Below are 27669 nucleotides of genomic sequence, written 5' to 3' on the forward strand. Positions count from 1 at the left end.
TTCCCGTGATTCATCGCTTACATCCAACACCCAGTGCTCTTCCCAACAAGTGCCCACCTCAATGCCTATCACCCATTTCCCCCTCTCCCCCAAGCCCTTCCATGACCCTCAGTTTGTTCTCTGTATTTAAGAGTTTTTATGGTTTGCCTCCATCTCTGTTTGAAACTCTTTTTCCCCCTTCCCTTCCCCCATGGTCTGTTAAGTTTCTCAAGTTTTACATATGACTGAAAACATACGATATGTCTTTCTCTGACTGACTTATTTCACTTAGCATAATACCCTCCATTTCCATCCACATAGTTACAAATGGCAGTATTTCATTCTTTCTCATTACCAACTGGTATTCCATTGCATATGTAAACCACATCTTCTTTACCCATTCATCAGTTGATGGACATTTAGGCTCTTTCCATAATTTGGCTACTGTTGGAAGTGCTGCTATAGACATTGGGGTACATGTGCCCCTATGAATCAGCACTCCTGTATCCTTTGGATAAATTCCTAGTAGTGCTATTGCTGAGTCGTAGGGTAGATCCATTTTTAATTTTTTGAGGAACCTCCACACTGTTGTCTGGAGTGGCTGCACCAGTTTGCATTCCCACCAACAGTGTACAACAGCAGTTCTTAATAAACGTTTTGTTTTATGACCCCTTTCACTGGAGTTGGTGACTCCTATATTGTTTATATGCATTTTAACTATCAATATGTATTATATTAGACATTAAAACTGAAAATTTTTAAGTATATATTAGGTAATTTATAAGTAATAACCTGTTACATGTAAACATAGTAGCTTTTAATTAAAAATAGCCATGTTTTTCAAAGCAAAAAGAATTATCAGGAAGATTAGCATTATTTTACACTTTTCAAGTTTCTTTTATATCTGGCTTAATCTAACATCTATATTCTGTTATCTTTCATCTGTGTTTAATCGATATGCATATTGTTTTAGTTGAAGTAAATGAGGAAAATGTGATTTCACAGATATATGAATGGAGAAAAGTGAAATGTTTTTATAGCCTTTTCAAATAATTGTGGATATTCTTTGACACTACACTAAGACTTGGCAAAGGAAAACTTTTTAAAGGTTAATTTCAATGTGGAATCTGAAACCATTTTGATAAACTTTTTGTACAATGTTGTTCTGAAATTTATTCATCTGTCTTATACTTTCAATAGACCTTTTACCACAAATATGGGTTTATAATGTCATATTCATACAGACCCTCCAAATGTTGACTTTTTTCATTATGCAATATCAAAAGAATCATATTTGTTAATATTAACACCCATCTCATCAGAAAAGTCTTTGATGTTTGGAAAGTTGTCATGCTCATGGTGATGGACGCAAGGTTTCCAAATTCTAATATTTGCTTGAAAAGTTGAATTTTATTGTTGACCACAAATACCATCAGATGTTTCCCTGAAGAAACAAGGTCACTTCCTTAGTTTTCAAAACATTTTACCAAATATCCAAGACTAAATAATCATAGCTTGTTTATCAGTTATTCTCTCAAGTAAACATGGTATTCAATGAAAATGTGGTTAGCTTACTTGCAACTTAAATACATCATACAATCTTTTTTTTTCCCCTGGGAAAACTATATGCAACACACCACAGAGGCATCTCTCTCATTTCATCATGCAGAATATCACAACTGTATGCACTCAAAAGTCAAGATCTTTAAAAATAAATTAATAATAATAATAATTTGCACTGTTTCATCAAAGATATTCTTAATTAAAACTAACAATTTTTGTTATGAGCGTACAGTTAAGAAAGAATTCAATGATTACTAGTACATTTTGGTGCCACTGCCTTAATTTGTGCTAAGGCATGAATAGTTTTACCCCCATTACTTTTGCACCATCAGTGCAAAGTGAACACATGGAGAAAGGAAAATAACATTTTATTATTGTAAAAATGTTTTTAATCTTGAGAACATTTGAGTATTCCTAGTTTATAACCAGTCCAAAGGTATTATTATTCCTTTTTTTCTAGTGAATAATATAAATGAGAGAACTTCAGAGAATTGCTCAGGATGACAGGTAAGAAGTGGCAGAACTAGGATCTAAACATATCAGGAATGATTCTAGAGCTTGTTTTCTTAATCTATTGCAAGACAGTGATGCCCATAGATGATAGCAAGTGCTCATTTCCATCCCTCTTGACCTCGTCAAGATTGGTACAGGTAGAGGTAGGGGTATAGGTTGAAGGCTTGTTTTGTCAGAGTTACAATCAGTTATTTCCAAGATTATTTCAAAGGAGAGTTATATGGCTGTAACAAGTAAGCACCTACCATACTGCCAGGAAATACTAGACACTATATATATATATATATATATATATATATATATATATATATCACTCTATGTATATATATCACTATATATCACTCTCTATATATCTATATCTATCTATATATATTGATATATATCAGCCTTTTAACATTTTAACAAAAAATGCTCATGATTCAGTAAAGAATGAAAAGAATAAGATTGTTTTCAAAGATGTGGAATAGAAAAAAGTAGAACATGCAAATTGTTGATTTCAGAGAAAATGGGAAAATTACACTTTTGAAGTACAATGAATCAAAAGAAATGGTGTATAAAGTGATCATTCATGGCATTTTGCAATATTCTGGAAAATAGGAAATGAGGAAATTAACTAGGATAGATGCAGTGGGACTAGAAATAAAAGATGAAAATAAAAGATACTCAAGAGATAGAATCAACAGAACTTGGAAAATGATTGTTGACAACGTTCAGGGTGAAAAGAGACAAAGACAAATTTGAAATATTGTGCCCACTCACACTGTTCTTGTGTATGTGGCACATCTCCCCAACTCGACTGTAAGCTCTTTGAAAACAAGGATTGCATCTTTGTTGTTGTTGTTGTTGTTATCACAACCTGACACAATGTTGAGCACATTGTAGGCATTCAAATACCAGAGTTAATCAGGCAACTCAACATTTAGCCCTCTTACATTAAAACCAAATAACCCCTGGGGCGCCTGGGTGGCGCAGTCGGTTAAGCGTCCGACTTCGGCCAGGTCATGATCTCGCGGTCCGTGAGTTCGAGCCCCACGTCAGGCTCTGGGCTGATGGCTCAGAGCCTGGAGCCTGTTTCCGATTCTGTGTCTCCCTCTCTCTCTGCCCCTCCCCCGTTCATGCTCTGTCTCTCTCTGTCCCAAAAGTAAATACACGTTGGAAAAAAAAAAATTAAAAAAAAAACAAAAACAAAAAACCAAATAACCCCTTTTGTCTAACCTTTCCTTATTAGCTCATTCATACAAATTATTTTAAGTATTCTGACATTTTGTTTAACTCAGTAGTCATTTATTGAGCATTTGCTGTCACCAGGAATTGGATTAAGAGCTAGATGCAAATATAGTGTGGCCCCTGTCCTCCAGATGCTAAGAATTTAGAGGAAGATAGACACATATATAAATAACTCTATGGTCTTACTCACAATTTGAATGAAGTCATGTGGAATCACAGAGGAAAGGGCAATCACATCTGCCTGAAGCAATTGGAGAAAATATCAGATAGGATTTGAGATGAATTTTGATGTTTCAATGGCAATTCAACAAGAGAAGAAGAGAAGTGTTCTTGGCAGAGGAAGCAGGTCAGTTTAGTTCATGCAAAAATTTATTCAATTCTTTTCACATATAGGTACTATATTATTCTGGCATAGGAATTGAATAACTTAGTTTTAATACTTTGAATTGGTGATCAAAGTAGAACCGGGAAGGTAAACATGTAAACAAGTATAATATAGTGTGCTATGTGTAATAATAAAATTGTGACCCAGGCACAGAATAATACAGAGGAGGATGAAGAGGATAGTGGGGACCTACTTCCAGGCATTTTGCTTTATATGCTTCCAAGGGGTATATAAGACTATATAGAAACAAGTAGTGAACAATTTAAAAAGCAGTTACCCTTAGATCATCTCTCTCATTTGTGTATATATTCCTTTAGTCACTGGGTTGAACTGTGTGACAACTATGGAATGTGCCTCACGAACTGCCAATTATAGGGAGCATAATTGACCCAGACCTATATATATGTATTTCAATTTAATAATTCTCTAACATTTAAAAATTGATATTTCACTTAAGAAAATTTGATTCCTGATTTCTGTAAGGAGGGGAGAACAATCTTTCAACATTAGACCCCCATTCTAGAATGGCAGAAATTCAAGAGCTAAAGAGAACCTCTTCCCTTTAGGTAAAATATATGCTCATTCCCCACTTCTTATTTTATTCCCAGTATGGAGATCAGTTGCCATTTAACCACACTCTTGCTCTCTTGTTTTACCTCTCCTGGGCCCATTTCACTCTCCTATATATGTTGTCTGCCTTAATAGCTATTTGAATTTGAGATCTGCTATTTTGAGCACATTTTACCATGAAAATAGTGTGAAATTAGTTAGGCCTGGAAAACAGAAGAGCAATGAGGACAACAAATGAAATTCTAAGCTGGGACAGCGATAATAGAAACTGGGAGGAACTGGATGGATTTGAGGATATTTTAGGGGTAGAATCAACAAGACATGATATTTAATAAAATATAAGGACTGATGAGCAGGCAGGAGTCAAGGATGACTCTCAGATTCCTTGACGTGGTAAACAAGTGACTCGTGAGCTACATTTCTTTCTGGCAGCTGTTGAGGAGTGCATATTAGCTTCTAATGGCATTTCAGCTAGATATGATTGCAGGGCACAAGAGACATGATACTTGGCAGTTTTGTAGGTGAGTGTAACTGACAACATTCTAAATCATATCTTAAGAATTCATAGCTTAAATATTGTATTTGATCCCAAATTACTCTCCTTGCTTTCTGACTCATTCTACCAAGCCTATTTTTAACTTAGCCTGTTCACCGTCCTTGAATTAATCATGGTAAAATATCATATTTATCTGGTCATTCCTTATTAAGAATACCTGCTTTCTCTAAGAAAGCCCATACTCCTAGGTCTGGCATTCACAAAACATATGCATATACCCTTAAAGAGTTGTTATGGGGACCAAAGGAATTAACTGTGCCTGGAACTTATTCCTGATATTCCTATAGTTACTTCCCTTATTTTCTTCCCAGTATCTTAACTATCCATAAAAGGGGAGTTGTAAGGTCTAGTACAGTGCCTGACATGTAGAAAGCACTCAGTGAGTGCTAACAATTACCATCATTCTTTCTCCAGACCTCAGTATTTTTTTTCTGCCACTTCAGTGACATCAACAGATCTCTCAAACTTACAAGGATCCAAATTGAACTCTTGATTTACCTCTTGCAATCTAGTTCCCCTAGCCACATCACAGTCTCTACATCTCATATATGGCATCTCTGTCCAGAATCTTTGATTCTTCTCTTTCCTTGAATATTCCAACCAACAGTAAATCCTGTCAATTCTACCTCCAGATCATGTCTCAAATCTTGCCATCCCTACTGCTTCCAGCCTATCTAGCCACCATCAATTTATGACCTGGGCTGTTTTAACTGGTCTTTCTGTCACCACCTTTTGCTCTCTCCAAAGTTTTCAAACAGCAATTAATGTAATCTTTGACTAAATAAGACCATGTTACTCCACTGTTTTAAATTTTCATGACCCACAAAACCTACACCATCCTATTGAGCCCCCCGTGTCTGACCCCTGCTACCCTCTCTAACCTCTTCTCCCCCTTTCTTACCTAATCAGTTTACAGCTATTTCATTTTAGTTCCTTGAACAAGTTAAGCACTTTCTTCTTCTTCGGACTTGGTGCATCTCGTTCTTCTACTTGTAATTCTTGTAACTGCCATACTGCTTCACATTCTACCTGTCTTCTTATCTCTACCTTAGGTCTTTGCTCACTTTCACTGAACATTTTTGGCCATTTTTCTTTCTTCTCTCTCCTTGTCTCTTTTTGTATTCCAAGGAGACTTCAGTATCAGCCACAAAGTACTCTGAGTTGATCATCACTTTAATTCATTCATGGGACCTTTACCACACTGACATGACTATCAGGGAGTGCCAGTTGATCTCTGAAATCTTGAGTCCTGAAATCCCAGTGTCCACAGACTGCTCTTCCCTTTTCTATCCTCTGTTCTCATAAATCTGTACTTTGACCTTGTCATGATCTCATTCTTTTTTACCCACTTCTCTTCTTCCAGGCTGAATGTATTCCTTGATTCTCTTCCTTTTCTATCTTTTCTGATTTGCATTCCTCATTCCTTTGAGAGTTAACTACATTTGCTTTTCAAATCTCAGCCCTAAAGCAACCAAACCTTTCCTTTTCACTGTTCGTGATTACTAATCGCTGTGGGAGAAAATCCCATAATCATGCTGATGATGCCCCACCTCAGTGCTGCTCAGCAGACCTCTACTCATCCTAAGGTGTTTCTCCTGCCTTACAGGTGCAATTCCAACCCTTTACTGTTTTATGTAAGTCATCAAATTCATTCTAGACTTTCCCTTTGGTATCCTGACATATAAATGTATCAGCAAAGACATCAGTTAAGACCACCTTCAGCTTTTTACTCCTCCACCTTAAAATAACCCTATAACTCTTCTGCCTTAAAATAATACTTTGTGGAAGATGGCGGCGTAGGAGGATGCTGGGCTCACCGCGCGTCCTGCTGATCACTTAGATTCCACCTACACCTGCCTAAATAACCCAGAAAACCGCCAGAGGATTAGCAGAACAGAGTCAACGGACCCAAGTGCAGACGAGAGGCCCACGGAAGACGGTAGGAAGGGCGGCGAGGCGGTGCGCGCTCCACGGACTGGCGGGAGGGAGCCGGGGCAGAGGGGCGGCTCGCCGACCAAGCAGAGCCCCCGAGTCCGGCTTGCAAAAGCGGAGGGGCCTGACGGACTGTGTTCCGACAGCAAGCGCGACTTAGCGTCTGGGAGGTCATAAGTTAACAGCTCTGCTCGGAAAGCGGGAAGGCTGGAGGACAAAGGGAGGGTGAGCTGCGGAGCCCCCGGACGACAGAGCTCAGTTTGGCGGGGAACAAAGGCGCTCGCCAGCGCCATCTCCCCCGCCCATCCCCCAGCCAAAATCCCAAAAGGAACCGGCTCCGGCCAGGGAAATTGCTCGCTCCGCGCGAACACCCAACTCTGTGCTTCTGCGGAGCCAAACCTCCGGCAGCGATCTGACTCCCTCCAGCTGCCACAGGGCCCCTCCTGAAGTGGATCACCTAAGGAGAAGCGAGCTAAGCCTGCCCCCCCCTGCCGCCGTGCACCTTGCCTTCCCACCCCAGCTAATACGCCAGATCCCCAGCATCACAAGCCTGGCAGTGTGCAAGTAGCCCAGACGGGCCACGCCACCCCACAGTGAATCCCGCCCCTAGGAGAGGGGAAGAGAAGGCACACACCAGTCTGACTGTGGCCCTAGCGGTGGGCTGGGGGCAGACATCAGGTCGGTCTGCGGCCCCGCCCACCAACTCCAGTTATACACCACAGCACAGGGGACGTGCCCTGCAGGCCCTCACCACACCAGGGACTATCCAAAATGACCAAGCGGAAGAATTCCCCTCAGAAGAATCTCCAGGAAATAACAACAGCTAATGAGCTGATCAAAAAGGATTTAAATAATATAACAGAAAGTGAATTTAGAATAATAGTCATAAAATTAATCGCTGGGCTGGAAAACAGCATACAGGACAGCAGAGAATCTCTTGCTACAGACATCAGGGGACTAAGGAACAGTCACGAGGAGCTGAAAAACGCTTTAAAGGAAATGCAAAACAAAATGCAAACCACCACGGCTCGGATGGAAGAGGCAGAGGAGAGAATAGGTGAACTAGAAGATAAAGTTATGGAAAAAGAGGAAGCTGAGAAAAAGAGAGATAAAAAAATCCAGGAGTATGAGGGGAAAATTAGAGAACTAAGTGATACACTAAAAAGAAATAATATACGCATAATTGGTATCCCAGAGGAGGAAGAGAGAGGGAAAGGTGCTGAAGGGGTACTTGAAGAAATAATAGCTGAGAACTTCCCTGAACTGGGGAAGGAAAAAGGCATTGAAATCCAAGAGGCACAGAGAACTCCCTTCAGACGTAACTTGAATCGATCTTCTGCACGACATATCATAGTGAAACTGGCAAAATACAAGGATAAAGAGAAAATTCTGAAAGCAGCAAGGGGTAAACGTGCCCTCACATATAAAGGGAGACCTATAAGACTCGTGACTGATCTCTCTTTTGAAACTTGGCAGGCCAGAAAGAATTGGCACGAGATTTTCAGGGTGCTAGACAGCAAAAATATGCAGCCAAGAATCCTTTATCCAGCAAGTCTGTCATTTAGAATAGAAGGAGAGATAAAGGTCTTCCCAAACAAACAAAAACTGAAGGAATTTGTCACCACTAAACCAGCCCTACAAGAGATCCTAAGGGGGACCCTGTGAGACAAAGTACCAGAGACATCACTACAAGCATAAATCATACAGACATCACAATGACTCTAAACCCGTATCTTTCTATAATAACACTGAATGTAAATGGATTAAATGCGCCAACCAAAAGACATAGGGTATCAGAATGGATAAAAAAACAAGACCCATCTATTTGCTGTCTACAAGAGACTCATTTTAGACCTGAGGACACCTTTAGATTCAGAGTGAGGGGATGGAGAACTATTTATCATGCTACTGGAAGCCAGAAGAAAGCTGGAGTAGCCATACTTATATCAGACAAACTAGACTTTAAATTAAAGGCTGTAACAAGAGATGAAGAAGGACATTATATAATAGTTACAGGGTCTATCCATCAGGAAGAGCTAACAATTATAAATGTCTATGCGCCGAATACCGGAGCCCCCAAATATATAAAACAATTACTCATAAACAGAAGCAACCTTATTGATAAGAATGTGGTAATTGCTGGGGACTTTAACACCCCACTTACAGAAATGGATAGATCATCTAGACACACGGTCAATAAAGAAACAAGGGCCCTGAATGAGACACTGGATCAGATGGACTTGACAGATCTATTTAGAACTCTGCATCCCAAAGCAACAGAATATACTTTCTTCTCGAGTGCACATGGAACATTCTCCAAGATAGATCATATACTGGGTCACAAAACAGCCCTTCATAAGTTTACAAGAATTGAAATTATACCATGCATACTTTCAGACCACAATGCTATGAAGCTTGAAATCAACCACAGGAAAAAGTCTGGAAAACCTCCAAAAGCATGGAGGTTAAAGAACACCCTACTAACGAATGAGTGGGTCAACCAGGCAATTAGAGAAGAAATCAAAAAATATATGGAAACAAACGAAAATGAAAATACAACAATCCAAACGCTTTGGGACGCAGCGAAGGCAGTCCTGAGAGGAAAATACATTGCAATCCAGGCCTATCTCCAGAAACAAGAAAAATCCCAAATACAAAATCTAACAGCACACCTAAAGGAACTAGAAGCAGAACAGCAAAGGCAGCCTAAACCCAGCAGAAGAAGAGAAATAATAAAGATCAGAGCAGAAATAAACAATATAGAATCTAAAAAAACTGTAGAGCAGATCAACGAAACCAAGAGTTGGTTTTTTGAAAAAATAAACAAAATTGACAAACCTCTAGCCAGGCTTCTCAAAAAGAAAAGGGAGATGACCCAAATAGATAAAATCATGAATGAAAATGGAATGATTACAACCAATCCCTCAGAGATACAAACAATTATCAGGGAATACTATGAAAAATTATATGCCAACAAATTGGACAACCTGGAAGAAATGGACAAATTCCTGAACACCCACACTCTTCCAAAACTCAATCAGGAGGAAAGAGAAAGCTTGAACAGACCCATAACCAGCGAAGAAATTGAATCGGTTATCAAAAATCTCCCAACAAATAAGAGTCCAGGACCAGATGGCTTCCCAGGGGAGTTCTACCAGACGTTTAAAGCAGAGATAATACCTATCCTTCTCAAGCTATTCCAAGAAATAGAAAGGGAAGGAAAACTTCCAGACTCATTCTATGAAGCCAGTATTACTTTGATTCCTAAACCAGACAGAGACCCAGTAAAAAAAGAGAACTACAGGCCAATATCCCTGATGAATATGGATGCCAAAATTCTCAATAAGATACTAGCAAATCGAATTCAACAGCATATAAAAAGAATTATTCACCATGATCAAGTGGGATTCATTCCTGGGATGCAGGGCTGGTTCAACATTCGCAAATCAATCAACGTGATACATCACATTAACAAAAAAAAAGAGAAGAACCATATGATCCTGTCAATCGATGCAGAAAAGGCCTTTGACAAAATCCAGCACCCTTTCTTAATAAAAACCCTTGAGAAAGTCGGGATAGAAGGAACATACTTAAAGATCATAAAAGCCATTTATGAAAAGCCCACAGCTAACATCATCCTCAACGGGGAAAAACTGAGAGCTTTTTCCCTGAGATCAGGAACACGACAGGGATGCCCACTCTCACCGTTGTTGTTTAACATAGTGCTGGAAGTTCTAGCATCAGCAATCAGACAACAAAAGGAAATCAAAGGCATCAAAATTGGCAAAGATGAAGTCAAGCTTTCGCTTTTTGCAGATGACATGATATTATACCTGGAAAATCCGATAGACTCCACCAAAAGTCTGCTAGAACTGATACATGAATTCAGCAAAGTTGCAGGATACAAAATCAATGTACAGAAATCAGTTGCATTCTTATACACTAACAATGAAGCAACAGAAAGACAAATAAAGAAACTGATCCCATTCACAATTGCACCAAGAAGCATAAAATACCTAGGAATAAATCTAACCAAAGATGTAAAGGATCTGTATGCTGAAAACTATAGAAAGCTTATGAAGGTAATTGAAGAAGATTTAAAGAAATGGAAAGACATTCCCTGCTCATGGATTGGAAAAATAAATATTGTCAAAATGTCAATACTACCCAAAGCTATCTACACATTCAATGCAATCCCAATCAAAATTGCACCAGCATTCTTCTCGAAACTAGAACAAGCAATCCTAAAATTCATATGGAACCACAAAAGGCCCCGAATAGCCAAAGGAATTTTGAAGAAGAAGACCAAAGCAGGAGGCATCACAATCCCAGACTTCAGCCTCTACTACAAAGCTGTCATCATCAAGACAGCATGGTATTGGCACAAAAACAGACACACAGACCAATGGAATAGAATAGAAACCCCAGAACTAGACCCACAAACATATGGCCAACTCATCTTTGACAAAGCAGGAAAGAACATCCAATGGAAAAAAGACAGCCTCTTTAACAAATGGTGCTGGGAGAACTGGACAGCAACATGCAGAAGGTTGAAACTAGACCACGTTCTCACACCATTTACCAAAATAAACTCAAAATGGATAAAGGACCTAAATGTGAGACAGGAAACCATCAGAACCTTAGAGGAGAAAGCAGGAAAAGACCTCTCTGACCTCAGCCGTAGCAATCTCTTACTCGACACATCCCCAAAGGCAAGGGAATTAAAAGCAAAAGTGAATTACTGGGACCTTATGAAGATAAAAAGCTTCTGCACAGCCAAGGAAACAACCAACAAAACTAAAAGGCAACCAACGGAATGGGAAAAGATATTTGCAAATGACATATCGGACAAAGGTCTAGTATCTAAAATCTATAAAGAGCTCACCAAACTCCACACACGAAAAACAAATAACCCAGTGAAGAAATGGGCAGAAAACATGAATAGACACTTCTCTAAAGAAGACATCCAGATGGCCAACAGGCACATGAAAAGATGTTCAGCATCGCTCCTTATCAGGGAAATACAAATCAAAACCACACTCAGGTATCACCTCACGCCAGTCAGAGTGGCCAAAATGAACAAATCAGGAGACTATAGATGCTGGAGAGGATGTGGAGAAACGGGAACCCTCTTGCACTGTTGGTGGGAATGCAAATTGGTGCAGCCGCTCTGGAAAGCAGTGTGGAGGTTCCTCAGAAAATTAAAAATAGACCTACCCTATGACCCAGCAATAGCACTGCTAGGAATCTACCCAAGGGATACAGGAGTACTGATGCATAGGGGCACTTGTACCCCAATGTTCATAGCAGCACTGTCAACAATAGCCAAATTATGGAAAGAGCCTAAATGTCCATCAACTGATGAATGGATAAAGAAATTGTGGTTTATATACACAATGGAATACTACGTGGCAATGAGAAAAAATGAAATAGGGCCTTTTGTAGCAACGTGGATGGAACTGGAGAGTGTGATGCTAAGTGAAATAAGCCATACAGAGAAAGACAGATACCATATGGTTTCACTCTTATGTGGATCCTGAGAAACTTAACAGGAACCCATGGGGGAGGGGAAGGAAAAAAAAAAAAAAAAAAAGGACGTTAGAGTGGGAGAGAGCCAAAGCATAAGAGACTGTTAAAAACTGAGAACAAACTGAGGGTTGATGGGGGGTGGGAAGGAGGGGCGGGTGGGTGATGGGTATTGAGGAGGGCACCTTTTGGGATGAGCACTGGGTGTTGTATGGAAACCAATTTGTCAATAAACTTCATATAAAAAAAAAATAATACTTTGTAAGAATTTAGTCCTTCTTATCCCAGATAGAAAATTATCCCTCCCCCTACCCAAGGCTGAGGTATGCTATCTCAAAAAACAAACTCATCTGTTCTTTGGTTAATCACGTTTTGTGAGTATAAAAGTGCGTGTGTGAGTGTGTGTGTTTTTGTTTATAGTAAGATATATTTATAAGGAAAATTAAAGATGGACTTGCTCAAAATGTCAAAGTCCAAAGATCTATAATTCTGACATCATTGAAAACTTTAATATATTGGTGAATATACTTTCAAACTTTTCTATGCATATATATTATAAAATGTAAATCTTTTTTAATGTTCATTTATTTATTTGAGAGAGAGAGTGTGTGTGTGCATGGGGGAGGGGCAGACAGAGAGGGAGACACAGAATCTGAAGCAGGCTCCAGGCTCTAAGCTGTCAGCACAGAGCCCAATGCAGGGCTCAAACCCACAAACTGTGAGATCATGACCTGAGCTGAAGTCGGATGCCTAGCCAATGGAGCCACCCAGACACCCCATAAAATGTAAATCTTATATTGTATTCTACTTTACCTGAATATGTATTGTAAATACATATTCATCTCATGATACCATTGTATTCCTTGCTGTGGTTTTACCACATGTATTTAACCAGTATCTATGGTAGGGACTCAAGAATCTGGACTCTAGACCCTATTCTCCTCCTTCATCAGGATTTTGCTTCCCATGGACTCCCTTTCTCTTTCATACCTTCAATCTCCAGTTCCAGGGGCTTCATCCCCTTAGCTCCCAGAGGTGCTTGAGTCCTCTCCCTGTCATCCTCTAAAATCTTGCCTCTTCCCTGCCTCCTTCTCATGAGACTCTACCACATGTCTCTCCTAAGAACAAAACTCTTTCACAAAAATAGTAATCACCCTTTAACTTAAGACGAGTTCGTGGGCCTATTTTAAACTGGCATTTTCTTTATACCTATTTATTGAAACCACTTTCTCTCTACAGTCCCCCAACCCCTGAAAACACTTTCCTACAGTTACCAGTCCCCAAACACAGACCTCTGGTAGCTCCTTGGCAGCAAATACTAAATGCAACTCTTAGAAGTTTTAAGTAAGTGAAAACAGGAATCTCTTATTCCTAGACTAAGAATGATATTCAAAAACACATGGATTGTTGGGTGACATGTTTAAAAAGATTTTTTTTGGTGGGAGATCTTTATGTAGCTAACTGTAAGCAACAATAGTTAGAAATGTCTGAATTACACTTATATCTTTATACCCTAAGAATAGGCCTGTGGAAATGAGAAAGACTTTGAATGATTTTCAACAAGTAATGTCTATGAGAAAAAGACATCTTTTTATTCCTTGTGCCATTTCAGATTTACTGCCTAAAATAAAATATCATCCAGGACAATTTAGAAGATATTTGCTAACTCATGTATCTTTCTATCAAGTGACATTTTTACTTCTGGTATCTAGCTTGAGGATTATTTTAATTTGCTATTGTCTGTTTTAGCCTTTTTTATATCTGTGCTCCATCTACTTATATTGTTCACTAATCTATATGTTAATCACTAGTCAATTTTTGCACTAGGAATTTTCAATCTAGATGTATATCAGAAATTTGCAGATTAGAGGCTGAGGTATGATTATATATCCAAAAACAATACACACACACACACACACACACACACACACACACACACACACACATATATATATATAATTTTGCTGTATAACTGATATTAAATAAAAATAAACAAATGTCTTTGCTGGAGTAGCTGTGCAGAAAATAGACTTGGATATTGGTGATTCTGGACAGAGAGTTAAAAGAACATATAGATTCTTTCTAGAATGAAGGGGATGTACAGGACTCTTGGAGTTGGTAAGAGATTATGTAAAATTTCAGTATTATTCAACACAGGACATGGTTTTTAAAGGTTAAAAGAGTTTTACAGGGCACCTGCATGGCTCTGTCAGTTAAGCATCTGACTTCCACTCAGGTCATGATCTCACAGTTTGTGAGTTTGAGCCCTGAGTCAGAGTCTGTGCTGACAGTGCAGAGCCTAGAGCCTGTTTTGGATTCTGTGTCTCCTTCTCTCTCTGCCCCTTCCCCACTTGTGCTCTGTGCAAAAATAAAATAAACATTAAAAAGTAAATTTCAAATATAAAATAAAATAAACATTTAAAAAATTAAATAGAAAATAAAAGTTAAAAGAGTTTGAGTCTTTATCTAGTTTTTATTTATCTCACAATTTTGACTACTGCAACCTAAGCATCCCTTTCCCCACATTCAGAATTTTTAGCTAAATTATCTTTACCAAAAGAAGAGTGGTTTAGACTTTTTAAAAAATCTAGAAAATGGTTTATTATTATTATCATTTTTTATTACTTACCTACCATCAAATTAATTTTTTTTTTAACCCAGGAAAGGCAATGTGATATAATGGAAAGAAAATCAGATTTGGAGCCTAACAAATATGACTTGAATCTGAATTCTACTGTTGACTTGTTTTCTGTGTTTAGAATGTTATCTCACTCTTCTTAGCCTCAGGGTTTTTCATTTGTTTGTTTTTTTGTTGTTGTTGTTTTTTAATGTATAAAAAGAGGGAAATGGTATGTACTGAATGGGGAATTATAAAACACCTAGGTCAGTGTGTAGCACCGAATAAATATGCAATAAATATCAGTTCCCTTGAGGGAATTTTTAGTATTTATGTAAGTTTTGTATATTATTAGGAGTTTATAATTTTTTTAAAGTCTCCTTCTTAGGTAGTTTGAATTATTAAGTACTTTTACTATTGCTAATTAGTAATTAATTTCTTGTTAAGAACAAGTCATTTTCTTTGAATATTTTCAGTGGTGATCATAGTATAATTAAAATTCCATAAACGTTTTGTTTCCTCTCACATTTATATACTGAGCATTTCCTGTTTTCATTATCACAATTTTAATGGCTCCAAAATAGTCCCACATTCAGATATATATACCCCAGTATTTTTAACCATTTCTCTATTGTTTGGATGTTTGTTTCCAGTTGTGAGTTGTTCTTTGTTTTGTTTTGTTTTTAACATTAAAAACATAATACTGTCATGAAGCTTTGAATACAAATCTTTGCACACATCTCTGATTATTCCTTTAGGATGAATGCCTAGAATTGAATTACCAGATCGCACAATACTGTAAAGTAGGAACTTCTAAAAAATCAAAGTAATTCTTTGTAAATAGAACATTCTGTAAATGCATTTGATTACGATATAATTTTATTTTTCTCTTTTTTGTAACCGCATTTTGGGAGTAATTTTCATGTAAAGAATAACTTCAAATGAAAGAGGAGCTTTTCTAAGGGTATAGTATTTATATTTGCAACCATCAGTTAATTGATAAAGTGTCTTTCCTCTTTGTTGATTCTTTTTCTGAGAGGAGATGGAGTATAGTACATGATGGAGGAAGTGCCATTTGGCTAGGCAAAGGGCTTGTGCTCTTGGGGGAGAGTCAACAAATGTGGAGGTTTGGGAACCAGGAGAAAGAAAGGTTTGTGCCAACCACATTCATCAATCATGGAATCTGTGCAATTGAAAGGGAACAGCAGCCCACCCAGAGTCCTATACAGGGACTGCCCTCACCAGCATGGCACCTCACGGTTGCCATTGACTGGGTCAAGTATCAACACTCGGTTAATTAGCCACAATTCTCAGGATCTAAGGATGTCAGCCAGGGGTCTGCCTGTTCACATGGAGAGATTGCTGCTCAGAAAAGAGAGGTTCTGGGGTCTGCCCCTGCAGCTGGCTGGCTCTGTGATGATTATCAGGGGGCTGGAGTGATTCAGCCATGGAGAACAGCAGGCAGTAATTTCACTGCTGCTTTTTATCTGTCCCTCTCTCCACTCAATGCTGACTGGTGGCAAAGGCCTGAAAAGGACGGCTGGGAGAGAACAATAAGGGGAGATGGAAAACACTTTAAATAATTTCCTTAGCTGAATTCAGATGAACATCCTCTAAAAAACCAAGGGGACTGGCCAGGCCCAGCTGGCAGACTGGTTTTAACTGAAACACAAAATTTGCTTTTGGAAATCCTTGAGACTGGGTACACAGGTCCAGTTATACTCTGCCTCTACCTACCTCTTTTCATGGTGGATTCCCTGACCCATTCTTTTCCTCAAAGTAGATTTGAGGGCAGGAAAATGTATATTAATAGATGCCAAAGCCACCATATTCTCCATATTAGAGTCAATTCCAAAAACAGTAGTTAAATGTTTCTAGATTGTCATCATAGCTATTACTTCAAAGATCTATTGATTAATAATGGAAGTTTTAAAAATGCAACAGTGATCAACTTTCACCTCTAAAGTATTCCTTTTTCTTTGTTGCCAAGAGTAGTTTTCCTACAAATCTAGCCAAAGATCCAGAAGAATCCTTTAAAGTCATTTAGTTTAACCTCTCAGAAGATGCTCAGGTCCCTCATGGTCAGTGACTAAGCAGCTGCTCTGTAGGAGAAGGCCCCTACCTCCCTTCCAATAAAATAAATAATTTTATTTTTTATCCCCTGCTCGGTTTTGACAAAGTTTGGACAGTCTTGTCTCATCATTTGTCCTTCAGCTAAGCCACAATTTGAATACCTGAGTTTCCATTTTTATTCTTGTAGCTACATGGAATAAAATGGCTTATACTTCTATATTGTATTTCTTAACACAGTGTGGACTTTCACCGTGTCTTTTCTGAGTCTTCCCTTTAACTCTTGAATACGCTCAGTAAGTTTATTTGTTGATTCATTCATCAATTATTTATTGAATAATACTATGTGCCAGAGAAAGAACCAAGAAACAAAGATGAATGCTACACAGTTCCTGTCTTCTACAAGCTTAGTTTGAAAAAAGGATAGACTCATAAGTATATAACATCAAAATAACATAATGCATGGTGTAGATAAGCACAGAAAACTCAAAAGAGTACTAAATTACCCAGAGACGTGGATTTGGGATGACCATTTAATATTTTCTATGCACTTGCGTTCTCAGTCTTATTTTTTCCTTTTCATCTGTTGTGTTTCTTAAATTCTACATATGAGTGAAATCTTATGATATTTGTCTTTCTCTGATTGACTTATTTTGCTTAGCATATACATTCTAGTTTTATCCACATTGTTGCAAATGGCAAGATTTCATTCTTTTTGATCACCAAGTAGTATTGCATTTTATGTATATACCACATCTTCTTTATCCAGTCGATGGACATTTGGGCTCTTTCCATCATTTGGCTAAGGTTGATAGTGCTACTATAAACATTGGGGTGCATGGAGCCTTATCTTAGATAATGGAAAGAATTGGGCCAGGGAGATAGAAAATTTCTGGTAGAGAAAACAGCATGAGTAAAGGTCAGGAGACAAGTCATAGTGTGGACTCTGCAGGAAAGAGCCTGCAGCTCAGTTCAGCATTCCTGGCGGTAAAAGTGTAAAGCTAGAAATAAAGAAGATTAGGTTAAGAGCCAGATAGTGAATATTTTTTCTCAAACGGCAAAGTTTTGAATGCCCTCTCCAAAAATATGTATACTCTCAGGAGTAAGCATTTGAGTACCTCCAAGTCTGTGCTTGCCTCTTTCCCTATCCCCTTACTCAAGAAATTATCTCTGAGGTGCCAACTCTTGTAAAACCAATACACCCCAACTGATGTTCTTGGAACTAGACCCACATTGCAATGAAGATACTCATCTCCCTTTCTTTTCTCCCCAAACCCCAAGATCTTAGAGAAACTGCCTCATAAGTCATCTAAATGCTGTCCTGGTAACCATATACATGACAATGTAGTTGACATTGCAGTGAAAATGTATTGATTACCAGATGCCAGCTTATCACTGCCTTTTCTGTTCTTCCTTGAATTCCATGAAGGGAGAAATCTTCTGGTTTTTTCCCTGCAGCCTTAGTTTCCCTGTAGCCTTAAAGTCACATAATACGTACTCTAACAAAACTGATAGACTCATCTGGCATCAATAGGTACCTAAAATCAAGAATAGAGTCACTTGCATTCATGGTAAATACTTACCTCATCCGGTTCATTTTGCTATCTTCATTTGAGAATTCTTGTCTGTGTCTTGGAACTAGTGTACCATTTCTCACCTCAGAGATTTTACATATGTTCTTCCTTTGCCTAGAACCTTCTGTCCTCATCCCCAGTTCCCATTCTGACCCCTTCAAAAGTTGCTAACTGCTCTTCACCTTCAGGGAAAGTTCCTGTGTTTTGTTCTTTTGTTAGCCACTTCTACACCCTGAACTTATGCTTCGTGTGCCTCATAAACTGAGATGTTCACTGCTATAGTTCCAGGACTTAGTCCAATGCCAGACACAGAGCTGGTGTTTAAAGAATATTAAGTAAATTTATGACCACAGGACTGCTACTGAGTAATATCTCTGTTAAATGAGATTTGGATTTTTTTGAAGAAAACCAGAATTAGAGAACTGCCAGAAGTATAAAGACATGGGATTTCAGTTGTTATGGTTGAATTATTAATTTCTGCCTTTCAACATAAATGTACAATTGTGTAAACAACCTTCTGGAATTTTTATTATTTAAGTCAATAAAAATTGCTAAACATTACCTTGACATTTGCAGTGATATAACAGTCAGGTTACAGCTGATCTTATCTTGACATTGAACTTTTCTGACTAATTGAATGTCCTAATTAATTTTTCTGGATAACTACTAAATTCTTAGTCCTCATCATTTTTTATCCAAGAGCAGAAATTAATCAAGTAACAGTAACTTTAGGAAGCTGTATTGGTTGTAGAGAAATTAAATATCCAGTGACAGAGGACTGGTTAAATACATGCTAATATATGACCTTGATGAAATATTTAGCCATTCAAAATGGATAATTATAAACACTACCTACGTATATGAATATGGCTTAAAATATAATGTGAAAACATAATATTAAAATATAATGTAGCCAGGGAGATGGAGATTAAAAAATTATTAAAAATAATAAATAAGTAAGATGGTTTGTGAATTTGGGGAAGACTTTTAATTACGTCTTACATACAGATTTTAGAAAGTTACATGTATATTGGATGTCAATTGCTATAATCTGCATGAGTAAGTATGAAAGCTTTATTAGAATATAAATTATCAAATTTATATTCTGCAGTAGTAATGCATTCCTTGCCTATGTCTATTGCAAATTAAAACCTGTTTATTACTGGAAAGTATCTCACATTTATTATAACTGTAGAAGAGAGACCTGCCTTCTGAAGTCAACATTTCCTGTTACATAGGAACACATTTATTTGATGCATAACGGTGCTGGAAATAACAAAATTAAAACAGCCAAATTCACTACTCTACCAAATCAATTTTCATGTAACTGGTTTCCTTCCATTCTTTTCCATATGTATGTATAATTTTTACAACTGACACTAATGTTTTTGCAGTTTTGCATATAACACAATTTGTAAGCTTGTATTTCCTACTGTGTAATGATCATTTTAATTGCTATGTAACAGAAACATTTCTTAAAAGCGAAAATATGAGGTCCTTTGTAGAAACAAAAATATAAGACCCCTTAGACCTCTTGCAATGCAGAGACAAACTTGAGTGTTTTTCCTGACCTTCCTTTGTCTGCTGACAGTGCACTTTATAGCTTTGCATAGAAGACTGTTATCACCTGATTTCCATTTGAGTAGTAAGATGATAACACAGGATGCAAGGGGAACTAGGTTTAGGTGACAGCCATATCATTTAATGTCTACTTATTGTTTCTCCAGGGGAATTCTGGCCTGGGATTCAGTATTGCTGGAGGGACAGATAATCCCCACATTGGAGATGACCCTGGCATATTTATTACGAAGATTATACCGGGTGGTGCTGCAGCAGAGGATGGCAGACTCAGGTAAAGCTCTGAAACGTTAGAATTATTTGGAAAGTAAATCTGCCACATCAATGAGACACATTTATACCTTTGCAGAATAATAATTTTACAAGGCTGTACTTGAAAGACACAGCTGTCAAACCAAGCTTTCTGTAATGACTTTGCAGATTTCTTATTACTTACTAAATTTCAAGTAGTATTTAATTTGTGTTTGTTGAAGGGCACTACATTCAACATTCAGCGTGGCACCAGGAGGAGGGTATGCAGATAAATCTCTTGTTCCATGGGGCCTTCAGTCTAGTTGGAAGGAAGAATACTCAGAGCTGATGAGCAAATAATAAAATGTATAGAAAACAATATACTGTAAGTAGTATTAGCAGATAGGGCAATGGTATAGACACTGTATGTATCCATAGATTTATTTTTTTTAGTCCATTTATAAGGGCTTTCTGTAGGAGTTTGAACAGAGAATCTAAAAACTATTCCATAGGAAGATTCTATTCTGGGTCTAAAAATAATTAAGATTTCACTAACCCAACAAATCTGAATTAGAACATAGAAGGAGAAAGAACAAGTTATCCCAACCAAGAGAGAAACCAACTGGATGAGGTTGACTGGATGAGGACTACAAGGTGAGCTTGAGTAGGCAGATGGAATGGAGTCACATAATGCACAGGATAGACTAATAGCTGTTTGAATCAGGACCCTTGCTCTTTAAAGAACCGAAGATTATTTGGGCAACTAAGAGGTACACAGGACAATCAGTAAATAATATAAAATTCTATCAGAGATCAAAGCACTAGCTAACAGGCATTGTAGACTGGAACAATTAAAAGAGATTTCCCTGGGGAGAAAAACATATCCCAGTGTTAATTTCATGCTTCTACTAGACTGTGAATCCCCTCAGGCCAAGAAGTTACATATAGAAGTGAACCAACAAATTCTTGCTGAATGAATGAGTGAGTTTTTGAATTTATGAATTCATTAAAGGAGATGGAAAAAGAAGTTAAACTAATGAGTAGGGGGAGAGAAGGTAGCACAAGCAAAGTCTTATCGGTAAGAACGACTTTAGCTTATGGGGCACCTGGGTGGCTCAGTCAGTTAAGTGTCTGACTTTGGTTCAGGTCATGATCTCATGGTTTGTGAGTTTGAACCCCACATCGGGCTCTGTGCTGACAGCTCAGAGCCTGGATCCTGCTTCGGATTCTGTGCCTCCCTCTCTCTCTGCTCCTTTCCCACTCCCACTCTGTCTCTTTCTCTCAAAAATAAATAAATGTTGAGAAAATTAAAAAAAAAAAAAGAATGACTTTAGCTTGCATGAGGCCACAATGAGGACTGTGACCTAAGTATCATACATGTAAGCCATGTAGCCTTTCCTTGTCTGTTTTTTTCATTAAACATAAGTAAGCTAGTTTACTATTTTTCTTATAAAGCAGCCAAGGACACTCTGTTCCCTATCCGCTTGTTTCAATGCAGTGATTACTTACGACAGCTTGTGGAAGAGAATCACAGGCTTTTTTTTTTTTTTCAGGTGCATCTGCATCTCCTTTCAAGACCAAAAAACATGAGTGACACTCCCACAGGAAACACATGCTTTTTGACAATAGAATTTTCAGGCTGAATTGATGAGATTAATTTCAGAGTACAGAAATATCCATGCTACAGAGTGAACAATTTGAAATAGATACTGTGTAATTCTCATGAGTCATAGTGGGGACTGGGTTGCTAATACTGGATGCTGGTGAAGTGCCATTTTCAAAGTTTAAGAACAGAGTTGTTGGAAGATGGTTCTGAAATTGATAGCCCACAATCATTATCTCATACTACTTTGCCTAGAAATAGGGGAATTTCCATCTCTTAGCCAAATTCTGACTCTAAGGTTTGGGATACAATAGACTTTATGTTGAGTGCCTATCCCCACTGTTAGGAATGAAAAGTGACCGTGCTACCACTGATTGACTGCAAATATAGGGAACAATCTCATGCCTGCAGAGGTAAAAGGAAATTCTGCTAGAAGCAGCATTGAATAATTGTAAATAGAATAATCATAATGCTAGCTAAAATTTGTTGAGATTTTATTATGTGTGGGGAATTGTGCTTAGATAAATAGATGATAGATCAAAAGATAGATGAAAGAAAGAAGGAAAGGAGAAAGAAAGAAAGAAAGAAAGAAAGAAAGAAAGAAAGAAAGAAAGAAAGAAAGAAAGGAATAGAATATATGCAGTCATCTTTATACTTGCAGCAGCCATATGAGGTAGATACCATTATTTGGCCATAATATCAACTCATGAAATTAAGGCTTCACAACTCGGATGATCATCAAACTAGCTTTGAATACATCCAAAAATTAATCCTGAATATCACTTATGTACTCTCTTAAATTCTAATTCAAGAGTAGAATCTTCTACCTCATGTGGTTCCTTCATAAAAACTCCTAAAGGCAAAATTTTTCACAATGTTAAGGGGCAACTCTAAACATTACAAAGTTTGTTATTTTTCTATTGAGTCACATTTTTTTTTTTATTCTGTCCTCTACCCATGGGTCTTGTTCTGGCTTCCTGGAGCCAGGGCTACAGCCTATGACTGCATATGTAAATACTGCCTCTTAAGGTTGTGTAGTGGTAACTGAATAGTGGTCCTAACTTGAGCAACTAAAAATACCTACTCTCCAATCCACATTGCAGCCTTTTGCTATGTAAAGACAGCTATTGATTGGATCTCTATTTCACTGCGATAAATCCTTGATACTCCCACGGAGATTGTTTCCCCCCTTACTGCTTCCTGCCCTGAACTGGAATGGCCGGGAGACATCTAAGAGATCAAGAATAATTGATTGAAACCTGGCAGCATGACATTAAGTGTAGATTTTTAGAATTTGGCAATCTATTTATTTCAAAGCCTTTATTTTACAGAGGAAACTGAGGCTCAGTAGGATGACTTATCCTGAGGTATAAATCTTTGGAAGCTCTACTTTAAATAAAATCCAAATGTTTTGACTCAAGTAATTAACACCATAAGGTAGTGTTAAGGGATAGTAACACCCAAGCCCACCTAACAGGCACACTGTTCAGAGATGGACCAACAAGCTGTGATGAATACTTTCAATCTCACCATTAGTCCTTTGGACAAGAGAGCAGCATGTTACAATGAGCTCTGGGAAGATGTAGGTTCTAATCTGTATACTAACATAATTGGTCTTGGAAAATTAGACTCTTTCAGTCACTGTTTTCTTTTCTGTAAAATGATGACAATAATACTGACTCCATTGAGTTGTTCTGTGGATTCAGTGAGAAAACCTATGTCCCTAGCTAAATCAGACATGTATTAGATGCCCAATAAATTTTATCAGTGTCTTCCCCTTTTCCTTACCTGCCCTCTCTATCTCTCAGTGGTCTTTCCTCTGCTCTTGCCTGTTTTTTTCTCTTTCTCATTGGTTTTCTATTACCTTTCATCTCATTCCTTCTATATTTCTTTCAGTCTCTTTTCAGCTTCCACATCTTTCCCTAAACTTCCTATTCCCATCTGCTTGTACTCCTTTTGTTCCTAGTTATTACATGGAATTAGAGCCCATTTAGAAACAGGTATGGTACCAAAAAAGTTTCTATGTTTCTGTTCTTGAGTTTATAATATAGTCAACTGAATCTGCTATGTTTCCCTCACTTAAAAAATAAGTTTACAAACTAAACGTGGTTATCTTTTATTTGAAAAATCTTTGTTCTTTCATGTGAGTTAAACACTATTTTTAAGTGTGTTTTTCCATATTATGAATTATATTTTTAACAAATAACACTAAAACTTATAGAGAAGGTGGCATAGAGAAAAGTGCAGTAATGGGTCTGCTCCTCAAAGGGTAGAAATCTAGATTCTACATTAGTGGATATATTATAATCATATCAATAATAATAATAGCAAAGACCCACATAGTGCTTCAGTGTGCTAAGTACTCTTCTGACACATTAACTCATTTAAAGTGTACAACAACTCATTGAAACCCACACTTTTATTACCTCCATTTTTCAGAGAATTAAATCAAAGAACTGAGAGATTGAGTAACTTGCACAATATTGCATGACTAGGAAATGTTGGAGCCAGAATTTGAACCCAGGAAGTCTGGCTCCAATGTCCATGGCTTTACATTCTAAGTTATTCTCAGGGGAAAGGGGAGACACTTAAAGATACACTGTAGGAGGTAACGTTCTGAAAATGCCACTCCTCAGCATTCCACACCGTAATCCATAGAGCCTGTGACTATCATATCACTCCTGTCATTATGTTATGTTATATGGCACAGTTGACCTTAATATAGGGAGACTATTCAAGTGAGCCTGATCTAATCATGAGTTTTAAAAGTGGAGAACTTTCTCTGACCATTGGCAAAAGTCAGAGATTCAAAATGGGTGAAGTACTTGAGACTGTTGCCGGTTGGAAGACAGAGGGAGGGGGCCATGTGAGAAAGAATGTGAGTGGCCTCTAGAAGCAGAGGGTCTTCAAGTGGACAGCCAACAAGGAAGCAGGGACTTCTGTCCCACACTTGCAAGGAACGGAGTCCTACAACGACCATGTGAGCTTGGAAAAAGTCCCTAAGCCCCCAGATGACACTGTTGGTGGGCTGATATCTGGATTTCAGCCTGTGAGAACCTGAGCATTCCAGCCACACTGCACCAGACTTTTGATCTATGAAAAGAGTAAGCTAATAAATACATGTTGTTTTATGCTGTTAAATTTTTGGTAATCATCTAACGAGCAATGGAACACTAACATATACATCATTCTAGGAATTCTAGGTTCATGGTTACAAAATCTTCCTGCGTGATCTCAGTCACACTCAATATGAAGTGAGTGTGCAGGCTTGAGACACAGATGAAATAAGAGGTGATTCTCTGCCTCGTGAGATTAGACTCCAAATTGAGCTCAGGTCTCAGGGGTTACCCCAGAAGAGAGATGTAGGAGAAAGAACATACTATTTGGAGTTGGAGGACCTGGGTTTCAAGTTCTGCCTTTCTAGCTGTGTGACCGCAGGAATCTTTTTAAGCTCTCTGGGCTCCAGTTCCCTTACTGATAAATTGGAGATAGGAACATAGATCTCAGGAAGCTGTGGTAAGGATTAAATGAAACATTGAATGTGAAGGAATCATGTAAAATTCAAGGTCCTCAACACAGCTCGTTCTGCCGAGCCAGCCATTTAACAGCATCCTGAACTTGAGCCATAAGTCTGTGACATCCAGGAAGGAACACTTTTGGTAGAAGTCTAAAATAACTCCCAGTGACCCGCATCCTATGTAGTCGCTTCCCCTTGAGTGTGGGCAGAATCTGTGAGTATGATGGGATTTCACTTCCATGATAATACTGCTGTATGTGACAGAAGAGATTTCACAAATGTAATTGAGGCCCCTAATCAGTTGACTTTGAAGTAATCAAAAGAGAGATTATATCATGTCTGCCTGACCTCATTATATGAGTACTTTAAAAGCCAAGAGACTGTACTGCCACCTGGACAAAGAAAATTCCATGTTGTATGTAAGAGGATCTTTGGAAGAGGTCATGTGGCAAGTAACTGAGGGCAGCTGATAGGAGTTGAGAGTGGTCCCCGGCCTATAGCTAGCAAAAGGGACGATTTCAGGAATATGGCTGAATTCTGGCAATAGATACATGAGCCTGGAAGAGAACCCCATGGTCCTGAAAGGGATGACATCCAGATGACAAAATAAACAAAGCAGACCTTGACACCTTGACTGCAACCTTGGGGGACCCAGAGCCAATGACTTCACTAAGCTGTACTCAGACTCCTGAGACTCCACTGGAGCCTGAGATAATAAATGTATGTTGTTTTCAACTTCAAAAGTTGTGGTAATTTATTACACAGCAATAGAAAACTGATAGGAATGCTATGGAATTCTGGACTCTGAAATTCCCTTGTGGCAGGGCTGCAGAGTGGCTTGCCCATGGCAGGCCTCTGCCAGCACGACCCCACTCTGAACTCCAGAAACACTGATCAGGCCTCATAGCTTGCCTCAGGCTCTTCCCATCCCTGGAGGCAAGAGGCAAAAGGCACAATGAGAAACAAGGGATGAATGGAGATCAGAAATGGGAAAGAAACCAGTCCCCCAAGGGAAGAGACAGCAGAAATCTGTTTCCTCTGATGGCTGGAGATGTGCCTCTGAGCTGGAGTGAGAGGGAGAGAGTCAGAGCTATGGGGAAAATGGGGAATGAGAGCTAAGAGGCAATGCAAGAGAGCACGTAGTGGTTTAGATTAATTCCTGTGGACAATGATCTTTTCCCCATGCAATTTCTTTTTAAATATAACTTATAGTGTATATGTGTTTATGGATAAGATAGCTGTCCTTTGTGGAATATGTATAAAATGCAGAAGAGCAGACAAAAATTAAAACAGCACACTCACTTTTACACAACACAAAGTCAATTACTGTTAACATGTTTTATACATTTATTTCTGGGTTTTTTTGTGTGTGGTTTTTTTTTTAATTTTGTTCAGATCATGCTCTATATATTTAGCATTTAACTTCACATAACCTTCTTTCATAAACCTCTCCCTAGATAATTTTTAAAAACCTTTACAAATATTTTAATTTCTATTTAATAATATATTTACCATGCACATTATTAATAATTGATTTTCAGTTTCTCAGCATTTTAAACAACTGGAAATCTTTTAGAAGACATTGATGACCTTGTTTTTTATACTTTCCTTAGAATGTATTTCTAGTAGAATTTCAGGACCAAAAACTTATGAGCATTTTAAAGAATTTTGACACATATTGCTAAATTTCTTTCCAGAGAGATTGTACTAAATTTTACTTCTACCAGCAACGTTGAAGAAGGCCTATTTTATGATATGTTGTTGGTATTGTATGCGCTTACACATATATAATTCTGGGCTGTTTGCCAAGGCAAACAATGGTATATTTGCTTGCTTTACTTTGCCTTTATTTGACAGTTAACAGTAAGATTGAACTTTTCAAAAATGTTATTAGTCATTTGTATTTTTTCTTCTAGAAGTAGTGATTCAAATTGGATAACATTACTTATCTTTAAAGTAAGAATATTTTAGAAAGAACATTAAGTTTTCTTCCAGAGAAAAATAAATATATCTCCATGCTTTGGAGAATGATTTTTATTTCTACTTTTGTTTCTGAACCATAAATATGCCCTTTGTGTGGCTTCAAGTCCCTGGATTGCTGCAGACCAATATTGATCTGTCATCCTAGGGAAGAACTATCACGTGACAGCCACCGTTTGGCGATGCAGCAATGACATTTTACACAACAGTGCATTTATTAAACCCATCTACAGCACAAAAGCAGCATG

The 27669-nt window shown here is 38.0% G+C and overlaps 1 protein-coding gene across 10 annotated transcripts in view; it reads left to right on the forward strand.

Annotated features, from left to right (window-relative positions):
- Positions 1-27669, forward strand: part of DLG2 (discs large MAGUK scaffold protein 2) — a 1224822-nt gene that overhangs the window by 609360 nt on the left and 587793 nt on the right. For all 10 annotated transcript variants that reach the window (XM_047070845.1, XM_047070851.1, XM_047070843.1 and 7 more), the window contains one exon: positions 20240-20364. In XM_047070845.1, the coding sequence (XP_046926801.1) occupies positions 20240-20364 (125 nt within the window). The remainder of the gene's footprint in view (positions 1-20239; positions 20365-27669) is intronic.

The sequence above is a fragment of the Lynx rufus genome, unplaced genomic scaffold (genome assembly GCF_022079265.1).
Source record: "Lynx rufus isolate CCGP_SWC_20201006 ecotype Redwood Valley unplaced genomic scaffold, mLynRuf1.p SCAF_9, whole genome shotgun sequence".
NCBI classification, from domain to species: domain Eukaryota; kingdom Metazoa; phylum Chordata; class Mammalia; order Carnivora; family Felidae; genus Lynx; species Lynx rufus.